Source organism: Thunnus thynnus, chromosome 3 (assembly GCF_963924715.1).
Source record: "Thunnus thynnus chromosome 3, fThuThy2.1, whole genome shotgun sequence".
Lineage (NCBI taxonomy): Eukaryota > Metazoa > Chordata > Actinopteri > Scombriformes > Scombridae > Thunnus > Thunnus thynnus.
In genome coordinates, this window is record NC_089519.1 from 24140908 (window position 1) to 24165570 (window position 24663).

A 24663-nucleotide genomic window follows, 5' to 3' on the forward strand; every position below is an offset into this window, starting at 1 on the left:
CACTGAAAACTGGGAGGTTGAAGAGACACAAATTCATGTTGTAGTCAAAACTTTAGTAGCATTAAAATAACTCACAGAAAAAGGAAATATAACATCTATATCTGAGTGAAACATCTATATCTAAACATATACAACTATAAGAGTGAAACAATGCAATGCAATGCTTATCATGGATTAAACACTTGGACGATTTTTCACTTTTGTATGTTGTATTTATTATAATTTTAACAACATAGTGTATTATTTGTAATTTATGATCATTTATAATAGTACATATACTGTAATGATACAAAAACTTCATTACAATGTAAACTCATAATAATCATAGTCTACATTTAAACATCTGAACTATAAAAAGCAAAAGAGCAGCAAAAGAGATGCATAGAAAAATTTAATGTGAAGTTTATAGTTTCAATCATTTAAATATCACTTATTTCTCCATTAGAGAAAAATATTAGTATTGTTAGAAACTTATTTCCTTTTTCCCTTAGAACATGCAATGTTTCTTTAACTGTATACTGTATACAATGTATGAAATATTAAATATAGCATCAAATAAAGTTGTTCTACCATTACATACCAGAAGATTCCTTATAAGTCAGAAGGGTTGTAAACTGAATGGGGCTGAGAACAATTTTACTTATATAGTTAATGATGAACCCTAAATAAAAAGGTACAATGACTTGATTAGTTGGTTTTGCCATTTTCATACGTAAACTTCTTGATGTTGTGGTGGATCCAGTCACTGAAGGCAGAGACACGGGTGAACACTGATGGTTTCTTGTCTTTGATGCAGCCCTGAGGTCCAAAGCTGACGATACCGTGCACCTCCCAGGTTGTGCTTATTCCAGTGGCCTTGCAGGCAAAAGGACCGCCAGAGTCACCCTACAGGAGAGCAGGAGAAGGAAATCATTAAAGATTTACTGCACAGGTAAGAAGATGCATTGGTGATATTTGATTTTGACAGATACTATAAATCATCACATTGCTAGAATTTGTAGGTCAATTTTTATCAAAAACCTGACAGAGTTTTCCTGAGGCAAGTCAGTGTTGTGTTTTCTAAAACTCTAAAAGCCTGCAGTACTTTTCCCACTTCTAAATTTCTAATCTTCCAAGGTCCCCGCTTGCATATTGGCTCATTATAGCTAACAAATAATGCTCCTATGTTATTTTGTCCAATTATGCATGCAAACTAGGCTGCCATTTGCAATCAAGGCTGAATGATCACAAACAAAGCAGTTTACAGGCTGTTACATAAAAGACAATCCAATCATGAGAGGCCAACACGCTTATATAATAATACACTTTTACTGCATATAATATGTAGTTGGAATTTCAACATCCAAGTCCCATCCTCTAAAATAGTTCAGCTTGTCCATCCAAAAAAAGTTTTAATTACTTTCTATAATTAATGTATTTTGCAACTGTTTTTGCAAGGAGGAATGTGTCCTCTCACCTGGCAGGCTGACTTAAGCTCATCTGGAGACTCATAGCCAGCACAGATCATGGAGGGCCTGAGGGTGTCCCACCAGTATGCAGGCTTACTGCAGGTCTGGAAGTCAACAATAGGGAGGGCTGCCTGATTTAGCTTCTCAGACACTTTGGGAAACAGGTTACCTAAGATAGAAGTGGAAAGGACATGTTATTTTAGAAGGCATAGTCACAGAGACACACACATTTAAGATAAACTTCCAACTCTCTTATCTTTAGTAATCAAGCCAAGGCTACAGCAAATATGAGCCGATCAAACAAAACACCCACATGCCTGATAACAAGATTTTAGTGGAGCCTGTAAAGCTGTTGTACGAGTAAACATTCCCATTACTGTTAATTGGTGCAGAAATCAGAAATCCTGGACTGAACCTTGCACATGTGAAATAGAGCAAAATTTCAATTAAAGGACGGGTTCACAATTTTTCAAGTCTGTTGTAAAACAATAGTCAGATGCCCAAATAAATATTGACACATGTTTTTCTTGTTATAATCATTCCTCCTGTTCATACTGACCATTAGAAGACAAAATCCACAAGAATCCTTCTGTACAAAAATGTAAACAAGTTTGTTTGAAGCTAACATGAAGCTCCAGCGTCCAAATTAGTCAAATCAAATCAATGTATTTCAGTTACTGTCTTTTTATTGCCTAATTCCCTTTTTTGTTAAACTTTTAAAATACATTTTGTTCAAAGCGCATTTGGAGGGAATCTTCTAATGATACGTATGAACAGGAGGAATGAATACAGCGATGAAAACCTCTTTCAGTGTTCATATGGGCACCTGACTGTTGTTTGAAGACGGACTTAAAAATTGTGAACCTATTCTTTAAAATGAAACAAATAGGAAAACAGAAAAAGTACAGAACAAAAGATCAAAAGGGGTAACAAAGCTGGAATCACAATTTTACACAACAAATTTCATACATGAAATTCAGTTTTAGAAGCAGCAACCTACAGCTACTTCTACAATTACTTCTAGTTCCAGTTGCATTATGACTACAGTTCTTGTAAAGGAAACTGAATTGTGAGATAACTTCTACCTTTCTCATCTCCCCAGCCGGTGACGAAGCAGGGTGTCCCACCAGCCATCACATCCCCAGGTTTAGGCAGACAGATGGGGCTGATCTCCCTTGTCATATTGACGGGCTTAGCCAAATGCACCAGGGCTATGTCATTCGTGATGTCACTGCGATCCTGCTCATAAACGAAGCCCTCATGGCGGATGATTCCGTCCACCTTGTAGCATGCCTCTGTTGAAGGAACATCCATGGAGGAGTTCATGTGGTGCTTCCCCAGACACATGCGCCAGTAGGAGGGTTTATTCAGTGGGCTGGAGAGCAGGTGGATGATTGAAGGTGAAGGAAAAAATTAGAACTTGTTTTACTTTTCCCTATGGGTATTGTGTGAGCTGTTAGCCAAGATAAAATGAAGAAAAATGTATGTTTCTAAAAGCTGCTTTTAAAGAACTGTGAGCTTTTAAAATGGCATGTACTGTAGGTATTTCTGTAGTTATATCTTACACCATGAAACAATGAGCAGCAGTAAGGATCCATTCCTCGTGAATCAAAGAACCTCCACAACCGTGCATGTAAGGTATGGGAAACATTGGTGAAGCCTGGGGAAGAAAAAATACATTTTTACCAAATAAAAGCTCTCCTCTATCACTGTTAGTCAGTCAGGCACAGGGAGAAGCAGACTTGACAGTACCTGCATGGAGACTTGCCAGGGCCAGGAGTGGGGGATCGCCTCTACCCCATTAACCACCCTTGAGGTGGCTGTATTGGGTGTCACTTCTGGGTTTCCGCAATTTTCTGGCCAGTCTGGAAAGAGAAAATATACAATTCAAATAAGCTATCGTGAAATCATTCATCAATTCAACCTCTATTTATACAGATATAGGCCGTGGCAAAGTTTAAAATCGGAAATCAGGTGATCCAGGTTCAGATCCTGCAACAGTTCTCCACATGGCAACACAACACATGAGTGGTGGCTGTGGCTCAGAGGTCAACTAACCGGCGGTTTGATCCCCGGCTCCTCCAGTGTCAAAGTGTCCTTGGGCAAAATACTATACCCCAAATTGCTCCCAAAGCCTATACCATCGGTGTGTGAGTATGTGTGAATGGGTAAATGTCGGCATGTAGTGTAAAGTGCTTTGAGTGGTCAGAGGACTAGAAAGGCGTTATGTTTACCATTTACCAGGCCACATTTATCATTTACCATGAGATATAGGGGTGCTATAAGTTGGAATAGGCCAAAACTCACTGATAGTAATGTTGTCCCATAGATTAGGAAGTGGAGGAGGTAAAGTTGGGATTATATTGGCATCGGTAGTCCAGTAACCACGAAAACCCTTCTGCTGATTGGCTCCGTTACTAAGGAAGCGAATGACGACTGTGTTGCTGGGGATGGCAATTTTGGGTGGAGGGGCAAAGCCACAGAAATGACCTGCATAACAGACAAGGAATTAGTTTTTTCACCATTAACATATGATAATGTTACACTGGCCTGTACAGAAGATAGTTTAAAAAAATTGAACACAAAATGGAAACAAAAGAGCATTTGAGTACAATATCCAACCTTGTGATTTCATGCTTTCTCCATTGAAGATCTCCACATAGTCCACACAGTTTCCTAACATGTTTACAGCTTGAAGCTCAAAGTGAGTGAAGGCCACATGGACACTTTTTGCTGAAGGAACTTTGATGCGCCATGTGCACACAGACTGAGCGTTGTAGTCACTGGGCCAGTTAGGAGAGGTGATTTCACCCTGAGAACTGTTGAAACTTCCTCCACAAGGAGCTATGTGTGTGTGCGTGTGTGTGTGTGTGTGTGTGTGTGGACAAGAGGATATTGTGATGAGAAAGAAGGAAAGGAGAAAAAAAGAAAAAACAGACAATGAGGTTAAATCCTGACAGAAGAAACATTTGTCTTGACTGGAGGTTATTCCCTCAGTGTTTTGTCAGGCTCATTTTTCTCTTGTCTCACCCTCTGTAGGGTCCACTGCCTTCCAGGTGGCAGTGAAGCCTGTATCCACCACCTTGTCATTGGAGGAGAAGCTGATGTGAAGTGTGTCCCCATCACTCACCAGATCTTTAGGTGGTACGTGGCTGCAGTAGGTGCCTGAGGAGAAATGAACATGATACTGACTTTTCTTCAAACCTTTGGACCTCCTGTCCTAATGATGGTGTTATAAATATATTAACAGCGTTATCTGTCTTGTTTTTATATTATGTATGTGAGTAAACAAGTTAACATTTAAGGCCAGGACATATCACAAACAACACTCACGCTCTGAGCTATATCTGTCAGTGTGTTTTATATGTCTCTCAATGCAGAGTAAAAAGCTGAAGGGAAACATACACCTATTCTAGTGAGGTGCTGGCTCATAGGCAGCGATCAAAAAAGAATGGTTAACCACACACTTGTAACACCAATGCAATGATTTATTTCAACATTTTAGACACTTTTTTGGACAATCATGCACTCTCCCTGTTGATATACAGGGATTAAAAAAGCTGACTTTTCCAGATGTGGTGGGGACTTCTTTAATTCTTTACTGTTTAGACAACAGACAGCCTGACTGTAGTATTTGTACCAATGTTTTTCTATTTTGTAATTTTTAATATTGTAAATGGCATTGACTAAACATTGACTAAAGATATTTAGAGTCAATTTCTGTATTAGAATTTATATTCATTATATTGAGTTGAAACATTATATGTGTAGATATAGATTTGAATTTAATTCGTTCCCTAATTTCAATGTAAGATGTTTTCCATTTCGACTCATATCCACTATGTGTACGTGTTCTCCAAGTTTGTGCAGTTGTTTTCTTGATATGTAGACATGTTTTTGTTTCAGGCCTTCCTTGGGTTGGCCTCTCAAGTTGTTTGTCCTGATATGAAACACTAAGTATACTGTAAATGCCAGCCATGTGACTTTTTGACTTTAACCATACGAAAACAATTTGCTGAAACATCTATATTTATAATTTGTTAATAGTTGGAGTTATAGGTGTGAGACACCGTGAGATGCCATTCTCACATAATATACAGTAATAGATAATAATAGACCACAATAACTATGCTGAAGTCTTTGAGGGGTGGAGATGTGATGTAAAATAAGGTAATCACATCACAGAATGACTCAGGAAATTCATTATCAAGGAAGATAAAGAAAGCAGATATTTACATACCTAGAGTTCCTGTACTGTCAGACAGACTGACTTTGTCCTTCATGCACATCTGACTCTCCTCCAGGGAAAAATTGTGGAAATGGAGGTGGACCAGTTTGCCGACGGGCGCCTGGATGTTCCACTGGCAGCGGGCGTTGTTGCTGTAGCTGACAGGGTAACCCATAGAGGAGATGGTGCCACTTGTGCCAGTCAAATCCTTTGGTCCACCACAGCCAGATGCTACACAGGGAGGATAGAGGGTGAAAACCAGCAGTGGATCCTGACTTTGTACCATATTTAGTTTTTGAGCAAAGTAGGTCAGTTTAGACCAGCTGGAATCATACTGTGCTCATTGTAGATGTCTCTGCGGATGACATTCTTGATCCAGGGGAGGTAGGCAGAGGAGCGGGTGAACACGGAGGGCTTCTTATTCATAATACATCCGATAGGGCCAAAGCTAGTTATACCGTGAACTTCCCATGGACCAGTGGGGGTATCCTGGCACACCAGAGGACCACCTGAATCTCCCTGTCATAGTTGTGAATCAACATCAAAAATACCATGAGCATGTTGTAAAATACCGTCTGTGTAGTCAGGTGTGTTCTTCTCATTGTTGTCATCTATTAGTCATACACTTGGGGTCTTGTTTTACCTGACAGACAGATTTGAGCTCATCAGGCAGGGTATACCCGCAGCAGATCATGGAGGTCTTGACCTGGAACCACCAGTAATCCATCCTCTTGCAGGTGTCATACGGCACAACAGGCAGGGCAACCTGGTTAAGGGCCTCTGAGGCTTTAGCATTCAGTGAATCACCTGATAATCACAGGAAACAATTTAAATGGTTACAAAAAATTCAACTTGTCACACTTGGGGGCATAAAAACAAGAGGTATTTGCACATTAAGTCCAGCAGAGGGCATGCAAACTATGCAACAATTAATGTTTAACAGCATAAAAATATTATGAGGGGCGAGTGTCTCTCCTTAAAAATCAATTTTAAAGCACCGAAGCTCAGAAACAGCACCTGTTTCATCTCCCCAGCCGGTGGCGTAGCACTTCTTGCCCCCAGGTAGTATTTCTTCCTCAGAAGGAAGGCAGGCGACAGAGATCTCATCACTGAATATCACGTCCCCATCCAGCCTGACCAGGGCAATGTCAAACTCCACTGTGGGCACTGTGGGATACTTGAAGCCCTCATGGCGATAGATACCAGTCACATTGAAGCAGTGTTCACTCGGCTCTGTGTAGGTCAGGTTGTGTTTGCCAAGACACATGTGCCAACGCTGCAGCTCATCAGCATAGCTGGGTAGGAAATAAGCAGATTCATAAATAATAAAACTTTGACTCTTTGGTCTTGTTCTTTGTAAATCTTTGTAATATTGTGCCTTTTGTCTTGCAATCATACAATAAATAATACTTATAGTTTACAATACAGTTTAGAGTAAAGTAAACAATGATGTATATAGTGTAGTGGTACATGTCACTGTCACTGCACAATGTAAGCTGAAAGGATACTGGAGCATTTTTTTTACAAAAACAAACACAATTTTACTGTGCACACCCCACCTCTGTGGCATATAAACTTGTATACATCTTACTCAGGCTCAGAGCAGAAAATATATAATACGCAGGCTCCACAGTGCACCAGCTACAAAGGGCACTGTAGACCATTAGCCAAGGCGGCGAGGCATCTCTAAGAAGACATTGTTCTGACACTGTAATAGGCCTGAGGTAAAAAAGCACAGACTACAGACACCAATAACTGCCTTCTGAGATTACGCAAATGGGCTTCCAGGAAGTTTGATAAAAACTTCCTGTAGCGTTAAAAGGCAAGGCAAGGCAAGTTTATTTATATAGCACATTTCAGCAACAAGGCAATTCAAAGTGCTTTACATAAAACTTTAAAAGCATCAAGACAGGAGTGCAAAAGAAACACACTATGAAAGGACATTTAAATACAATTAAAAACAGTCATTAAAGAGCTAAGAGAATAGAAAACAAAAATAAGCTAAAATAGAATAAGACAAGTATAAAATACAAGAATAAAAGTTACAGTGTAGTGTAAGAAATGAATAATCATTTGATTTAATAAAAGGCAGCAGCAAACAGAACAGTCTTCAGCCTTGATTTAAAAGAACTGAGATTTGCTGCAGACCTGCAGTTTTTAGGGAGTTTGTTCCAGATATGTGGAGCATAAAACCACAGAGGGCTGAACTATCTCCTGTTTTGAAAATGAATGACTGGAAATGAATGATGTCATGAGGCATCTTCCTTTTGATCGTGTCTAAACTCATTTTATATAAGATTATGAAACAGAGCTGCAACAATTAGTTAATTAGTCGATTGACAGAAACTACATTGATAATTGTTGAGTTGTTTTATAATAATTTTACTCACTTTTTAGGGAAAAATGCCAAACGTTTGCTGGTTTCAGCTTCTCAAATGATTTAAACTTTTATGTGTATCATACCTGATAAACTGAATATCTTGGAATATTTTGGACTGTTGATCAGACAAAACAAGACATTTAAAGACTTTAACTTGGGCTTTAAGAAACTATAACATGCTTTTTTTTCTACTGTTTTCTGACCTTATAGACAGAGCAATTAATTTAGAAAATAACCAGTAGATCAATCAATAATGAAACTAATTGTTAGTTGCAGCCCTACAGAGCACTCACTTTATGAAGCAGTGGGCGGCTGTAAGTACCCAGTTCTTATGAATAAGAGTACCGCCACAGATATGGGAGAATTTTGGTTCTGGACGACTGGGCGGCCAGACCTGAAACAAAAGCACAAGGCAAGCAGAGAAGAAAGTCACTATGGAAACAGCATACTGGTCATTAAAGATGATATATGCACACAATTGGCTGATGTCTTTTAAGTTTAGATTCATGTCAGTCAATGAATTTATATGAGATGAAGACAGTATGGAGGAAGATGGAACAAATTACTCTTTGATATCAGATTATCAACTGTAACTCTGCAAGTTTAACTGCATCTGAATCTGTATCCTTTGAAATCACAGTAAATTCTGATGTAATTTGTTCTATCTTCACGTGAAATCTCATTAGGGGAGTCTCTCACCTGCATGGACACTTGCCAGGGCCAGGAGTGTGGCTTGGCTGGCTCTCCATTCACAATGCGTGACATAACAGTAGGAGGAATGGCTGGTTTTCCACATGTACTGGGCCAGTCTAGAAAATGAAAGGAAACCACTGTAATCTATCATGTTTCCGGTTGTCTGTGCTTATGTGAATTTGTTTGTGGTTTGTGTGTGTATAAACAAAGCCTGAATATACAGTACATGTCTGCAGCTAACAGATAAGCCTGCATGTTGGAGGGAAGTGGCTTTCGATCACTGGCTCTGGCACTCTGATACATATTTTTAAAATAATTTTCTAATCGCACCAAGTTGACAATGCTGGCTACAGTGAACTATGTCCCTCTGTTTTTGGCTTTCACTAATCTGCTAGTTTGCAGTCATGTATTCAGTGTATATTTGTGCTCCTGCTGAAAACAAAGGATGGGTCCTGAACCAGATTTGAAAAATTGTAACTTGCAGGCCAAAGTCAACATCACAACAGCAGCACACATAAAGATATTAATGTCCCTTGGTCATCCAAAGAGTTGACATTAAATTCTTGTATCCAATATTTTCTCCCTTCATGACTTTTTCTTACTCTCACTCTCTCTTTCCTTTCTTTGTCCAACACAGGGCACCTCTGCTCAGAGCATGGGTAGGGAAAAAAAAATACCCCAGAGGCAGCAGAGTCCATTTATATAACTCTATTTCAGCAATTGGCTTGGCAGGGGCCTGGACCACCTGGGGCCCATCGCTGGGTGAAGAATGGGGATTGGGTGACAGCCAGCTTGGAAGGAGAGTGGAGCACTAGGACACTTCACATTGTGTTCTCAGCACACCAAATCACCTTGCCTTACTGCACATCTGGGCGCAACAAGGAGGAGATGGGTGAGGGGGGTGAGGACGGGAGGACGCATGAATCAATGTAATATAGAGCAGGCCTCTGTACAGCAAGGAGCAGCTTTGAAACTAGATGTTGTGACTGGTGATAGGAAAATATTGCTTGCTAACCCGAAGACAGTGTACAATACAATATGATTTCAATGTGTAAATAAATAAAAATCCAGAATATTAAATGTAAAGCCTAAATCATCATCATTTTAAAACTATTTACAGCTTTCAGTCCAGCTGAGGACACTCATTTCCCGTCATTTCTCTACTAACAACTTAGTAATAAAGGTGCTTCAAAAGAAAAGAGGCCAAGGTCATGTCCCCAAATTACTTGTTTTGTCCAACCAACAGTCTCAAAACTCAAAGGTTCCTTACAGTGATTATGTATCAAAGAAAATAAGCAAATCCTCACATTTAAGAGGCTGAAACCAACATTGTTTTGTTTTGTGTTTTCACCTAAAAACTGTATTGTATTCTTTAATGAAATGAAATGAGTTGAGTAATTGTTTCAGCAATGGGCAATGTAACAAGACAAAACATCTAAAATACTTGGCATTGCAAACTATTATTGGGTTCATCACTACGAGCAATCAACTTTCATATTACACATCATCATTTGATCCATTGTTAATATGAAAAATACTGACTAGTGCAGCTTTAAATGTACTTATAGTTGTTAGTAGTTAGTAGTTATGTAAACGCAGTGTAATGCATTTAGCTGAGGCAGATACTCCACCTATGGGGATGTCGTCCCAAGGGTTGGGCTGAGCAGGCGGCTCAGTGGGAGCGGGCAGACTGGGGTTTGTTGTCCAGTAGGCCCTGAAGCCTTTGGCCTCAGTAAATATGTCACTATGGAAGCGTATCATCAGCCTGTTGCCTTTTGTCCGGATGGTACGAGGCAGTTTAGTCCCACAAAATGGACCTAAAATCAATTAAAAGAGTAATTTGTTCATAAAAATAAAGTGATACAGAGGCTATGCAGTACTTTTAGCAGTGTAGATACATAGTTTTATTAATTAGGATTAAAATAGGGTGAACGAATTCATGGCTGGGTCTTATGATTTTATTGACCATCATGAAATATACAAGCAGTTTTGTGATCAGTCAGTAATGTAGGAACCAACTTACCGTGCTTTTTAATCAGGCCATTGGTCAAACTGTTGATTTCATACACCACTATATTATCAAGGCATTTGAATGTTAATAAATCTTTGTTTTCTAGGTCGAAGTGGGTGAAATTCAGTGTGATTTTTTTCCCAAAAGGCAACACGATGTTCCACATGCACTCAGTGTTAGCCTTGTAGTTCATAGGCCAGTTCTGAGACTTGATAACCCCTGTTTCCTCTCTGGAAAAAAATCCACAGCCCTGGACTTCTGCAACACAAAGAGGAAAAGAAATTGTATGAGATTCATGTATGAGAAAAGTTACAGTATCTGTCTGTGATAAGAAAGACTCGTGAGAAGTAAATATACAACCATCATGGCAAAATGTGAACATGTATCTTATATCCTTATTTGAGTACAATTCCATTTTATTTATTTACTAGAGGTAAATATGGAGTATTCCACTACATTTATTTGACAGCTATAACATCTATTTTCAATTTATGCGATTAAAATTTTACATACTAAATAACACTAAATATGACATACATTATATATAACAGTAGTTAATAGTATAAGAGATATAGAGGAGTATTTTCACTTTAATATACAAATACACTTTGCTGATAATCATTATGTATTTCTGTTTAAATAAAATCTACAAGACTTTATCTTGTAATGAAGAACTTCTGTATTGTTACTTTTACTTAAAGGACTAGTACGTAGGATTTAGTGGCATCTAGCAGTGAGATTGCAGATTGCAACCAAATGAATACCCCTCCCATCACCCTCCCCTTCCAAGTGTGTAGAAATATCTACAGTGGCCGCAAAACTCGTAAAAAAATGCAACCCTCTCTGGAGCCAGTGTTTGGTTTGTCTATTCTGGGCTACTGTAGAAACATGGCGGGCTCCGTGAAAGGGGACCCACTTTCTATGTAGATATAAAGGGCTCATAACGAAAGGTAACGAAAAGTACAGCAATTCTTATTTTCATGGGCTTATACACTAATTAAACATAGTTATGTCATAGTTAAGTCAGTTCCGCTAGATAACATTAAATTCTACACACTGCACCTTTAAGTACTTCTTCCGCTGCTGCACGTGGGGTCACAAGACATTTTTCTTGCCTGATAATCATGATAAAGAAAAAGATAAAGGACTTTTATCTTTTTTTATGCTTAACAGTGTACTCTGACCTGTGCTTTGATAGAGTTGACACTGTTTATGTAATGACTTTGCTGTTTTTATAAATATGTGACAGAGGGGTGCAATGTTTTATTGTTAGTCTTACTGAGGTGCTGAGCTGCATCAGTGATGTCTGCCTCAGGTGTGAGTATCTCCCTGCGTGTCCCTGTGTGTTCCTGTGTGTTCCTGTGTGTTCCTGTGCATGCATGTGTGTGTGTGCTTGTTGTGTGTTGAGTGCGTATGGGCATGCGTGTGTATTAGTCCTCACTACCTGCGATATCCGCAGGGTACACAGCTTCCCACTTGGCAGAGAATCCTCGGTCTGTTAGGCGACTGTCAGACTGGAAGGTGACAGACATTGTGTCACCGGCACTGACCACCACTGGAGGAAGGATGTAGCCACAGTGTGTGCCTGAAAATGAGGGAGAGGAAGGACAGAGGAGGTAAAGGATGGCAGGAAATGGAGAGAGCAGAGAGAGGGGTGAGGAGATGGTTCAAAGGATGCAGCTAAACATTAAGAGCAGAGGGGGGTAAATAAGCACTATTGGTGTACATGAGTGTGTGTGTTATTGTGAGGCTGAGTGTGTCAGGGTGTGGTCAGTGGTTGGTGGATGTGGATGCAAATGAGGGTGACTTTATTCAGTACTGTACATCAACCACTTATAAACTAAACACAAAATCAGTTATCAAATTAATTCTGTACCTACTTACCCAGAGCAAATGAACACAAAAGACAGCATAAACTAGTAATTGCTTATTAGTGCAATAAGTTCAGTAGCTAAATCAACTTCTGATGAAGATATATTTCTGGGTGACGGAGGATAACGTTTTAGCAATCAGGAGCATTCGATGTGTGATTCTGCAGATAAATGCAGATTGTAAATCAGGACTGCATGTAAACAGTAGTACTTTCACATTAATGTTTAGTTTTTATTCTTTGATGAAAATTGTTATACATTTTGAACAACAATTTTCATTGTCGAAGGTTGCTTTTTATTTGGTTTTTGACTCAATTGCATTGTGCAAAATATGATATTTTTCATCATAGTTTTCATTTAGGAATACATACATATAATATGCAAAAAGCGTATGCAATAAATATCCTGTAAAATAAATGCAATTAACTAATTCTTGTGCATTAAATCACACAAAACTCTGTAAAAACCTGTAATGACTCATTTTGTTAATTTTTAATCACAATTTACTCAGAATCTTTAATTTGGTTAATGTTAGGAATTTACAGGGGACATATTATGTGTTTTGTGATTTTCAAATTTCAAACGTATGTAGAAATGCCCTCTGTGAGGCGAAAGCCCAGGCTTCAACCTGCCCTGAACACTGTTTTTATATTGTCCACTCTCAGTTTTTTGAACTGTAAATCATGTCAATGATTGTTATGTCAATATTACTATAAGAGCCCCAGATTTAAAATATAGACATGGAAATGTACATAATACGTCCCTTTTAAGTTTTTATTTGTAAATGGAAGAATGTATTGTATCCTCTTTTATAAATTACAGTCTCACCTTTAGCTGCTTGCTCTAACTAACTAACAGGACACACCACTAAAACACTCCCATCATCTACAGTATCTGTGTGTGTTTCACAGACAACGTGTGCTTACACCTCAGCTCTTTAGTCCTTGAGAACTCAGCAATAGATAAAGCTGTATCAGCCTCACTGCCGCCACTGAGGAGAATAATAAGGACAGGTAATTTATAGTTTAATGGGCTCTTTGCAAAGATCCTAATCAACATTTATTACAGCAAGGGACAGATATTGAGCTATCCTGCTGTACCAGAGCTGTTACCTTAGCAAAATGCACTAAACACAAGCCAAAGTCCTCATATTTAATGACACAGTGCATTCTTAGCAGGGTTGCTTGTTTGCTGTGTTTGTCTTGGTGCCTGACCACATAATTTTGAAATGCAAGAAGAAGAGGAGTTTATAACTGTGACTATAGTGGCTGCTAGTCTTGCTACACAAAGACAGACATGGCTGATAAAGCAAAAGCAGAAAAGATTTTCTAAGATTATTTAAGATGCATTTGGGGAGTTAAAACAGTAAGCTCAACGCACACAAATATACAGAATGTCAAACTTGGAAAACTTAAATTGTAGAAATAAAATATATACAAAAAAACAAGCAGATACAATTAATACATTTAATGTAATGTAAAATGTAATACAAAGAAGGTTAAGTTATGGCTCACCTAGTACGCTGTAGTCATCTGAGATGACCAGTTTGTCCTCCTTGCATTGTCCAGTCTCTCCTGTGATGGCCATGTCAGTAATCTGCAGTTTAACCAGGAATCCTTGGGGTACAGATATCTTCCAGGAACTACTCAGATGAGCAGGATATGAATTTGGGAAACCCAAAGACTGGATCACTCCTTTACGTCCATGGAGGATCACTGGACCACTTCCTGCACAATAACAGTGCGGGAAGTAATGTTGAAAACAATATTTATTCACATTCACACTTTATTGTAGAAATGGTCTTTAGAAGAAGGGAAACTGGATTAAAGGCTGGGGTTTCTGTGCATCTGAACTCCATTTAATCAAGTTTATTCTTTCTTTTTCTTCAGTTGATGAGAATCAGCTTGCTTTGATACAAAACTGCTCCATGAACAGGTTCATTATGAACTACCTTAATTGGCCACTGGAGAGAACCGCTCCGTCTACCAATAGCTTTAATACAGTGATGAATAGATAAACCTCAAGGGGGATCTCCCCACTCCTACGCAGAGAGCAACTTGCATTCATCCTTATTTAGTAGCTGTCACCTGATCAGAGCAAGGAAATTGCAGAGGAGGCAGAACAGCAAGGTGTATCAAGAAGCTCTCATTGGCCAGGAACCTCATAGATCATGATATTATAGTTTATTGTGCATCAATATTTACTTTCAAGAGATAAGCGATTATAGATTGGCAGTCTAACTGATAAAATTGCTCTGGAGTGGACTAAAAAAATTAGTTGTGACGGCCAATGTCTTCGGGAAGCCGCATAAATATTGATGCTGTTATCTGCTGGTGAGGCAATCAGGTATGTCTTATGTTGTATATTTCCACTGAAATCAAAATGGAGACATGCAGGGAAGGGTACGAAAAGTCAATTGAACCAAATGGTGTTGTAGGATTTATTAGTATTTAGTGAATATGGATCCTAGTTTACAGGTTTATTTAAAGTACGCAAGAGGGAAACGTAGGTTAGGGCTTGGAGAGAATGCTTACCAGAGGATGTGGGAGGTGGATTAGTTTGTGTGGTGGTGGGTCCTGGTCCTGGTCCTGGTGTGGTGGGAACAATAACGGGTGGAAGGCTGGACTTTGTGTAAGTTGCTCTGAATCCTTTAGAAGTCGAACTGCTGTCCGATTTGAAGCGGACCATCATTGTGTTGGAACTGGACTCCATTGGCTTTGGCATTGTTCCACCACAGAATTTACCTTTAATGGATAATATGTTAAAAAGTGGAAGATCATCCATGCTACTATAACAATGAAGTTTATGCAGACAGACTTAAAGTCATTAAGTTTAAAATAGACTCCAGAATCTTTGCCCATTGTACAACTTCTCAAACATTTAATTGAGCTCATCTTTTATTCATGGGCCCACACAGTTGACATTGTTAATGTTGAACAAAGCCTACACTCTGTTCTGATATTCTAACACTTCCCATTGCCTTATAATAGAACATCCAGCTTTCAAAATAAACTTCGCTGATGCGTGAAGATGTTTGGTGTATTTTAAAATCCCTGTTCATCATCATCTTGCATTCTTCAGTGCATACTGGAAACATGTCATGCTCACCTAATAAAGAAGAGCCAGCCTTGTAGCCATCATAGACCTGAATAAAGTCTCCACAGACTTCAGGCACCAGGTCAAAGGAGGTGAATGTCAGTCGAACCTTCTCGCCTTCAGGCACCGTGATTCTCCACTGATCCAACAAACAAACACACACACAAACACCAATTGCAGTTGTCAAAGTGCAGTTGATTTTAAACAACATAAAGAATGCAAATGGATTCACCCACCATGGATTTATACCAGATGATTCTTTAATCAATCCAATGATTGATGAATCACTGATGTACCAAACTGCTATCTGCATCACCCCCTTTGTTTTCCTGCCCCTAGTTTCAGGGTTGTAACCTAGGCTGCATTTTAACAAACTGTTACTCATAAATCATTTTATCACTGACTCTACTCTTATTTGGACAGACAGTGACCCGTCAAGCTAAAGCAAAGCAAGATGAAATCATGATGACAGTCAAATAACACCACATGACTCCACGTCCAAACCCAGCATGGAAACCCTGCCATGAAAACTGACTGATTTAATTAGATGCATTAATCACTGATCAAGATCATAAATTCTGTCAACATGACTGTGTTGAAATCCATAGCTAATGGATTTACTTTAAGATGCTAATCTGAGATCTAAACTTGTTTAGAACCATATGCTAATCAGTACTAAGGCACTGTGTAAATGTAATATGGTAATGTGTTTTGCACAGACAAAATGCACAAAATATTCTGGACATCTTTCTAGTATTGAGTTGCAGTTAATTTGTATTAGTGCCAAAATTAGATTTTATTTAGTTGTAACAACCAGTGAAGGTAACTTTGCCAGCGACTCCAGGAGGTCTCTGGCACTGCACACCATCTATAACCAGTTGCCTCTTTTTACATTCAGTAGATATGGAGCAACGTTATCGTTGGAGACATGTTTCTGGTGACTTGATATATGTAAATCTAATATTCACTCTCCTTTTAGCTCTGTTGTTGGACTCCTGAAGGAGATATCTGGCTCTGGCTACTAAATGCTCCATTATGTTCATCAGCTAGTTAACTTTGTCTTCTGTTTGGTGCTGGATAGGTTGTGTACAGTGGGTTTATCAGAGCCTTTTCACTGACAGCAGTTGCAAACTGTGTCTGGAAATGACGCAGATGAGAACAAATGACTGCATTTATATAGCGCTTTTATCCAAGGCGCTATACAATGTTTCTGCTACTCATTCACCGATACACAGAGCAATTTGGGGTTCAGTATCTTGCCTAAGGACACCATGACATGTGGACAAGAGGAGTCGGGGATCGAACGACCAACCTTCTAATTAGTGGACGACCCGCTCCACCTCCTGAGCCACAGCCGCCCCAAGAGAACAGCGAGAATATATTATCTATACTAATATTCATATTGATATTAAAAAATTCTCTGTAGAACTAGAGGGACATCTGCAGAGACAGGTCACAATTCTCTATGGGTTACTACAAGTGTCCCTCTCACTTACAACATGATCCATATATAAAAATATTGATTATAGCCACTTTAAAGAGAATAATGTTCAGTTTAAAGTATATGCTGTGTTGAATACTGTAGTAGAGTGAGCACTGTGTAGTATATTTTACTACAAGCTTGCAATTAGAGCTTTTATTGTGTGTGTTCATGTGTATGGCAGTACCTGGTATAATGCTGTGTTCAGGTAGTTCTGCTCAGGGAAGCCAGGGGTCATCAGATCCCCCTGGTCACCTTGGAGAAAGCCACCAGCTCCGGCTATTTCTGGCAGTGGGGATGGAGGGCACTTGAGCTTCACATACACCTCAAGGATACCCGCAATACAACCCCCCTTTCCCACCCCATTTCATTTCCTCACCCCTGTTCATCCAGCGGTCATATACGTACAACATTCAGTTTCTAGGTCAATCATATACTTTAATACAGACATCCGACATTACAGCAATTTTCTTGCTCAAATGGATTTTTACTCATCCTCTTACCTGGTGTGAGTTCTGGAGCCACAGCTTTGTAATGAGCCTTGAATCCTTGGTCTGTTTTTCTATCATTGGTGTCAAAGTGGATTGTCAGGTGGTTTGTCAGTGACACTAGTGGATTTGGTTTGGTGTAGCCACAGTATTTCCCTAGAAAAAATACAGCTCAAGGTTATACAGATCTGCACAATGTTGCTTATAAAAACTAAGTGCAGTTGTTAATATATTCTTTTTTATATAGAGAACACAAAATGGGGGGTGCATGATAGCAAATTATTCCAAATTTACAGAAATCAAAGATGTGTGTGAACTAAACTCTACAGTCTGGTTGGAGAACTAGTGTTAGAGTGGGTGTTGGGTGGGTGCAGTGTGCGGTGGACCAGAGGACTGTGTGGCTCACTAGATGAGTCTGCCCATGGATGGAGGGCTGATTTGGGCATGACATCAAAGCTCAATCCCCTTAGTCTTGGATGGGTGGATAGCACTGCAGGCTCATGTATTTATGCAAAGTAAGTGTGTGTATGTGTCTGTATGTAACCTAGATCTATCTAGAAAAAAGTAGGAACAACACCATATTTAAATTTTTCCTTTCCCCCCGTATGTTGGAATTGATGTAAGATTTTTACCAATGACTCCCATTGAGTCTTGTAGTGTGATGAAGTCTGCCGTGCAGAGCTGAGTGTCCTCTAAAGCAAACTCCTCAAACCACAGATGAATCACCTGCAACAGAAACATGTAGAGGTGTTTCATCTCTCTTTTTTAAATCTGAGATGTCGATAAGAGAGACGGGCTGCTGACAGGGAGAGGCAAGAGCTCACTGTGAAATGTGAGTGTGTGCATGTGTGTCTGCATGCACATGGCCCTCTCTATGTATGTTTATGTGTGTTTGAAGGCAGCAACAGGAAGAGACAGACATGCAGAGCGAGAGAGAAAAGCGGCCACTGCATCAGGCAGGCAGCCATGCTAGCAGAGAAAGAAGAATCAAGGATTTAGTTTTTTTTCTCCTGTGGGTGGGGGGAAGAGCTGAGGAGAATGAAGGAGACAAGGCAGCCATCTGTCTACGATGCTGCCACTGCATTCCTCCCAGCTGTCCTCCACCGCTTTGGCCTCACATGAGACAGTTTCCCCAACAGTTAGTTGACAAACTCTACTGACAATTTGGCACCAGACAGAATCACTATAAAAGACCCTGTCGGAAATATAGACAAGGGTGAGTTGTTTAAATCTGCATCTTTCTGTTGATGTAAACAAGAGAGAAAATGGGTGTATTGGAGGAGCTGTATTGCAAGTAACATTTTCTTTTACTGTAAGTCAATTAAGCTGTTTTTTGTTTTCAAGAGGACGTTTATTTCTGACCATCATTGTATAACCTTATATCTTAACAACACTGTGTTTGTACTATATTAAACTCTCCAGGAATTTTATTGCACTCATGGCATGTTCTATAAACTGAGATGAAGATGTAAATTAACAATATTAAAAAAACAAATAACAATAATATTGTCATTAAGATGCAGTGTCCCTGTCAGTTGTCCTCATCATTGTCCCGTATTGTCAATTATCCTACTCTAACTAACTAATTAACTAACTAACTAAATAACTAACAAGCACTCTTGTTGCTTGCATATTGAATTCAATATGCGACGTTGCCCCAATAAGTTGTTTGGCGCAGCATTCAAATGCATTATTTTTTACTTAAATGGTTTTCAACAGAAGTAAACTTACTTCTACTTGAGTAAAATTAAAATCCAATACTTCTAGTTGTGTAAAATTTGAAGTACTTTCCCCTAAAGTCAACAGTTTATCATCACATTCTTTTTGATCAGAGGGAGAGAGGCAGTTTGAAGAGGGGACTATTAAAAAAAAAGTTAGTGGAAAGTAGCTAAAGTAGCTGCTCGAAAAGTCACTAGATGTTGCTAGATGACGCCACACGCTAATTTACATATCTGTGACATCAAGACTTAACACATATATATAAAAGATTTTGAAAAATGAAGTAAAGTAAAGTAAAGAAAATGAAGTAAAGAAAATGAAGCAAAGAAAATGAAGTCAATTTGTAAAAAACACACTGGAATAAAGCCACTGTTGTACAATATTGGCACTCCTTTAAAGGAGAAGAATTAAGGTCTGATAAAAGGGTCTTAAAAGTCATCAAATCTTGCGAGAAAGCCGCTAAGTTGACAACACTGACTGTACGTCTCCAGACTGTAAGACTTCACTGATTGAGGATTAGAAGAGCAGTGATGCTGATCTGTGTCACCTTGTCAGGGTCCACAGTGATTTGCCAGGTGCAGCTCTTGCCGTTGTCATAGCTACTGGGGTAGTTCAAGCTGGTGAAGGTGCCTGACTCTCCGGAGAGCTCCTGAGGTCCACCACAGCCCGGCCCTGGAAATGTATGACAAAAGAAGACACTTGTTATTGAGCCTTTTTGGTAAAATTAGCAACATAAAACCTGTTTTATCAACAGTTTATACCCTGAACAGACTAACTGTATACTAACTGTATTTTGTTGCTTAATTTTTAAAGTTTTGACACAAAGCTGACACAAGGCTGTTACAGGGCTGTGTCCCCATTGGCCAATTTCGTTTCCTTTCCTCTCGGAGCGACAGGTCAATGGTCTGGAAGTGCAACAAGTAGTACAACTTATTTTTCCTGGCAATCCAAATAGAAGGTAAGAGTCTTCTGGATTTTTCTCAGGGTTATTATTAGTAAATATAAATAACAATTTTCTGTAGATATGTTGGCCGCTGAGTATATATAAATTTAAAAAATGTGATGTGATAATGTTGTGTTTATTTTTGTGTTAATCAGCTGCAAGCTAAAGCTAACAGACTATTTAGCCAGGCAATGTGTGGCCATCCATCCTGTGTCCGGTCTCATGTCATCATGTTGTCCTGTGAAATAGTCTGTTAGCTTTAACTTGCAGCTGTATAAGGCCTAAACAAACGTTACATTATCGCATACAAATGTAATGTTATTGCATCACATTCTTTAAATCCATATATTCAGCAGCCAACATATCAATATGGTTATTTATAATCACTAAAAATAGCCTGAGAAAAATTAAGACTCTTTCCTTCTATTAGGATTGCCAGTTGGTGAGGAAAATTAATTGAAATCATGCTACTTGTTGCACTTCCAAATCATTGACCTGTCTGTCCGTGAGGTAATTGGCCAATGGGGATGCAGCCCAGTAACACCCGCCCACATGAAAGCTTTGTGTCAGAACTGAAAAATTAAGCAGCGAAACTGACAAAAAGTGACCACAATAGTGAAATAGTGAAAGAAAAGTGAGAATATTGTAATCAAATATAGCTCTCTTGTATAGTGTCATTGTAAATTTTGCCTTTGAGGTCATTTTTTTTCTTTTTAATTTAGTTTTATTCATTTCCAATTCAATTCAATTCAGTCTTAGGAAACTTAAAACCGACTTACTATGAGCTATTAAATGTTTTTTACTCATGTAAAGGATCATACAATTTCTATTTTCAAGCCGTCAACAGACAAATCACAGAACTTGAGATGTTTTAAAGAAATAACTCATATTGTACACGTAGCAACACTGAAAGTTAAGAGGGAAAATGTTTACTATGAAATTCCAGTGATTAAAAAACACCTTCTGGTAGCTGCAATGCTGCATTAAAATCAATTGAGAAGCCTTGGTAACAGCATTGATTATACAGTATGTCATCACCCACAGCAGCAGCACACTGTAGTGGCTTCTGTTAGGAGTCTGGAGCACAGCTGTGTTTAACAGCACAAAACTAGAAATATATTGTGTCATTTAGGCAGCACATTACCGTCAACATAATTACATTGTTGTCCCGTTATGTGCAACAAGCCATCTTATTTTGTGAGCAATGATCCTTTTAATGCTTTTCATAAAGATGGACTGCTTTTTTTCATTTGTTGCGATGATGAAGACCCCACAGTGAAATAATGTGTAATATAATGTGTGTAATATTAACAAGCGACAGTAACAGTCCTCACTCTTCAGAACGTGTTTTATCTGCCAACACACTTGTCATAAGGACATTTATTAAGATGTTCAGAAGACTCTGATGACTTGTGGCGCTTAAAGCAAATTGGTTCATCCGATATTCATTTCATCACTTTACTCCACTCATGCAAACCCAAACAATTCACCCACTTCAATTTCCAAGATTGAAGAAGGCGTGTTTTTTCTGCATAAGGCCAAAGTAAATAATGAGTTTCCTAAATGATAAATGACACATTGGTTAAGAGATGAAGGAGACGCAGAAGAGGACCTTTGGTGTATTATATTAAATAATGCAGGTGTGGCACATGTAGGGTCATTTCTTTCAGGGAGATTGATGATACATATATTATTACTATGAAATCAAAGTGACTTTTTGCTTAAAGGCATAAACATAACAGTGTAAATGTAATACAGTATGTCTTGCTTTTGGTTGTCCACTCTTATACGTTGTATATCCAGGGGGCAGACGCCCTCTCCACGTTTAAAAGTAGGCTTAAAACTTTCCTTTTTGATCAAGCTTATAGTTAGGGCTGTCCCAGGTTTGCCTTGGACCAGCCCATAGTTATGCTGCTAGGCCTAGACTGCCGGGGGACTTCACATGATGCACTGAGCTCCTCTCTCCTCCTCCCCCTCTCCATCTGTACACATTCATGTACCATTAATGCATATTACTAACTTAGCTTCTTCCCCGGAGTTTTTGTGCTCTCACAGGATAAGGGACATGGACCCCCTGGTTATGGACAGTAGGCCTCCGTGGACCATGGCTGCAGGGACGCTGCTTGTTATTTTTGTTCTTATTGTGCTTCTCTGTGTCTCTCTCTCCCCTCTCTCCCTCCCTCCTTCTTTCTCTCTCAACCCAACCAGTCCAGGCAGATGGCAGCTCAGTTCTGCTTGAGGTTTCTTCCCGTTAAAGGGGAGTTTTTCCTTGCCGCTGTCACCAAGTGCTTGCTCATGGGGGAATGTTGGGTCTCTGTAAATTAAAGAGTACGGTCTAGACCTGTGAAAAGTGCCTTGAGATAACTTCTGTTGTGACTTGGCGCTATATAAATAAAATTGAATTGAATTGAATATTTTAATTTTCTGTGGCTCAGAAAAGAGAAAATGAAGATAAATCTAATTATGTATTTATCTGTCCAAGGTATTTGCATGTATTTTGTCCCCCCCCCCCCACCCCAACAGCTAAGCCCAATCCTAACTCATATCTCTTATTTAGATCACAAGAAATTATATTTTCAATATTGATTTTCAGTGAAAACTCCTGCTCCTGCTGAATAAAAGTGGACATTCTCCAGTTCAAGGACATCTTTTAATTTTTTAAAGAACAAGACTTTCAGTTTTGATTAAGTGAAATAATTTTGTCACTCTGAAATCACAATTTCATCACCATTAGTCCTCTTTACAAATACAATTATTATAAAAGTATAAAATTCTTGGCAGTATTAATATAATTTCATTTTGGTTAATTATTTGCAGTTTCACATTTTAGATAAGGACTGCAGACTTCTGTGCACTCTCTCTATGTACCTCCAAGGACTGTAACTCTATGTTGACTTAATGTTCACTGACAGTCAGACCTTTACATGAACCAGAGGAGAGATTTATGTTTTATTTGTGTGTCTTCTGTATAATTTGATTTGCTGCTTAAATTTCAATTCAAAATGTGTTTTCCTATTTCTTTCTTTCTTTTCTTCTGTAAATATGTCAATCAGTTGTATTACTATATGCTTGTCCCGTTCACACAATGTAAAACGAACCAAAAATAATAATAAGTTGGTCATAAAAAAAGAAAGAAGCTCCATGCAGATTGTCATTTGCCACCTTGTCAAGTTTAAATCACCTCCTGCAGCTAAATTGACAGTGAAAAACCACTGACAGTGACATTTGATCAAAAATAGACTGCAAGTCCATCTTGACAACATGCTTTTCAGTGATGCTGAGTCACTGACGCAGTGGCCTCAGAAAGCTCTCACTTTGGATTTTTGATGAAATTCCTCACTGTCCCTGTCTTGTCTTGTTGAATTTCTTCACAGCTACTTAACGCTCGACTACACATTGTGTCTGGATGGAAACGTCCAGAGTTTTGAGTGTATTGTTCTGCTTGGTTGAGCTGATTTTGTATCTTATCTGAAAGGAACTGTAAGCAAATAACTATAAGAGATAGAATCAGTATTACATTGTGTTTTTAAGGATTGTGCTGGAGATACACATTGGTATTGAAACAGTACAATTCTCACCTTCTGCATGAGTAGCATCATCAGCTTTATCAGTGAAGTAGATGACCACGAGGCCGATGCAGGTGCCGGTCATGGCCACAAAGAGAAATATCAGGATCTTCTCCAGGGTGCTCAAGCCCCTGGACCGACGACGACTCTTCTCCATATCCATTTTCCTCTCAGTGGAGGAGATGCACCAGACTGTGCCTCATCCAACAATTCACCGGCTTATTACCAACACAAGGAGCGTCAGGGTATCTGAACTTTGACAGCACAGATGAACCTTGAGCTCCCTCACATGTGGTATTGCAGCATGCCAGCCTGGATGTTATGGAGCCATAAATCATTAATTATCATAACCACAAGTTAATGAGTATTGATGGTGTTGTTATCCTTATCAAAGGGTCATTAGGATATCTTTCAAGGGAGCTGAAAGAGAAGGTTAAAGGCAAATTGCTCACCTGCAGCACAGAAAAGCTGTTACATGTCCGGTGTGATCATTATTCAAAAGTCCTTGTATGTCCCAAAATCCAATTTTTAACATTCACTCATGCCTTTCTTTGACTCTGACCTTTCAGTATCAAGGAACTCATTATTTAAAGATCTTAAAACATATGTAGGATGCTGGAAAAAAAGGGAAAATGTTCAGCTGGGCCCCTGCATGATAATCAAGGGTGGACAATGACTTCTGTGACAATATACAGTATCATAAGGACTTTAAAGATGCAGTGTGTTGAATTTAGTGGCAT

General features: G+C 39.0%; 1 protein-coding gene across 1 annotated transcript; it reads right to left on the reverse strand.

The window, feature by feature from the left end:
- Nucleotides 1–281: 281 nt before the first annotated feature.
- On the reverse strand, nt 282–24125 carry zgc:154142 (uncharacterized protein LOC555481 homolog). The gene is made up of 25 exons (XM_067584910.1): nt 23936–24125; nt 19962–20086; nt 18328–18421; nt 17711–17851; nt 17395–17492; nt 15740–15866; nt 15166–15375; nt 14146–14358; nt 12205–12345; nt 10773–11018; nt 10381–10566; nt 8756–8865; nt 8350–8450; nt 6694–6971; nt 6320–6483; nt 6012–6195; nt 5689–5907; nt 4479–4613; nt 4071–4292; nt 3756–3938; nt 3201–3313; nt 3014–3108; nt 2534–2823; nt 1457–1617; nt 282–885 (listed from the first exon to the last, which is right to left on the reverse strand). Exons 1-25 carry the CDS (start codon nt 24084–24086, stop codon nt 688–690), a joined length of 4185 nt encoding a protein of 1394 aa, XP_067441011.1. The 5' UTR covers nt 24087–24125; the 3' UTR covers nt 282–687.
- Between the last annotated feature and the right edge of the window lie 538 nt (nt 24126–24663).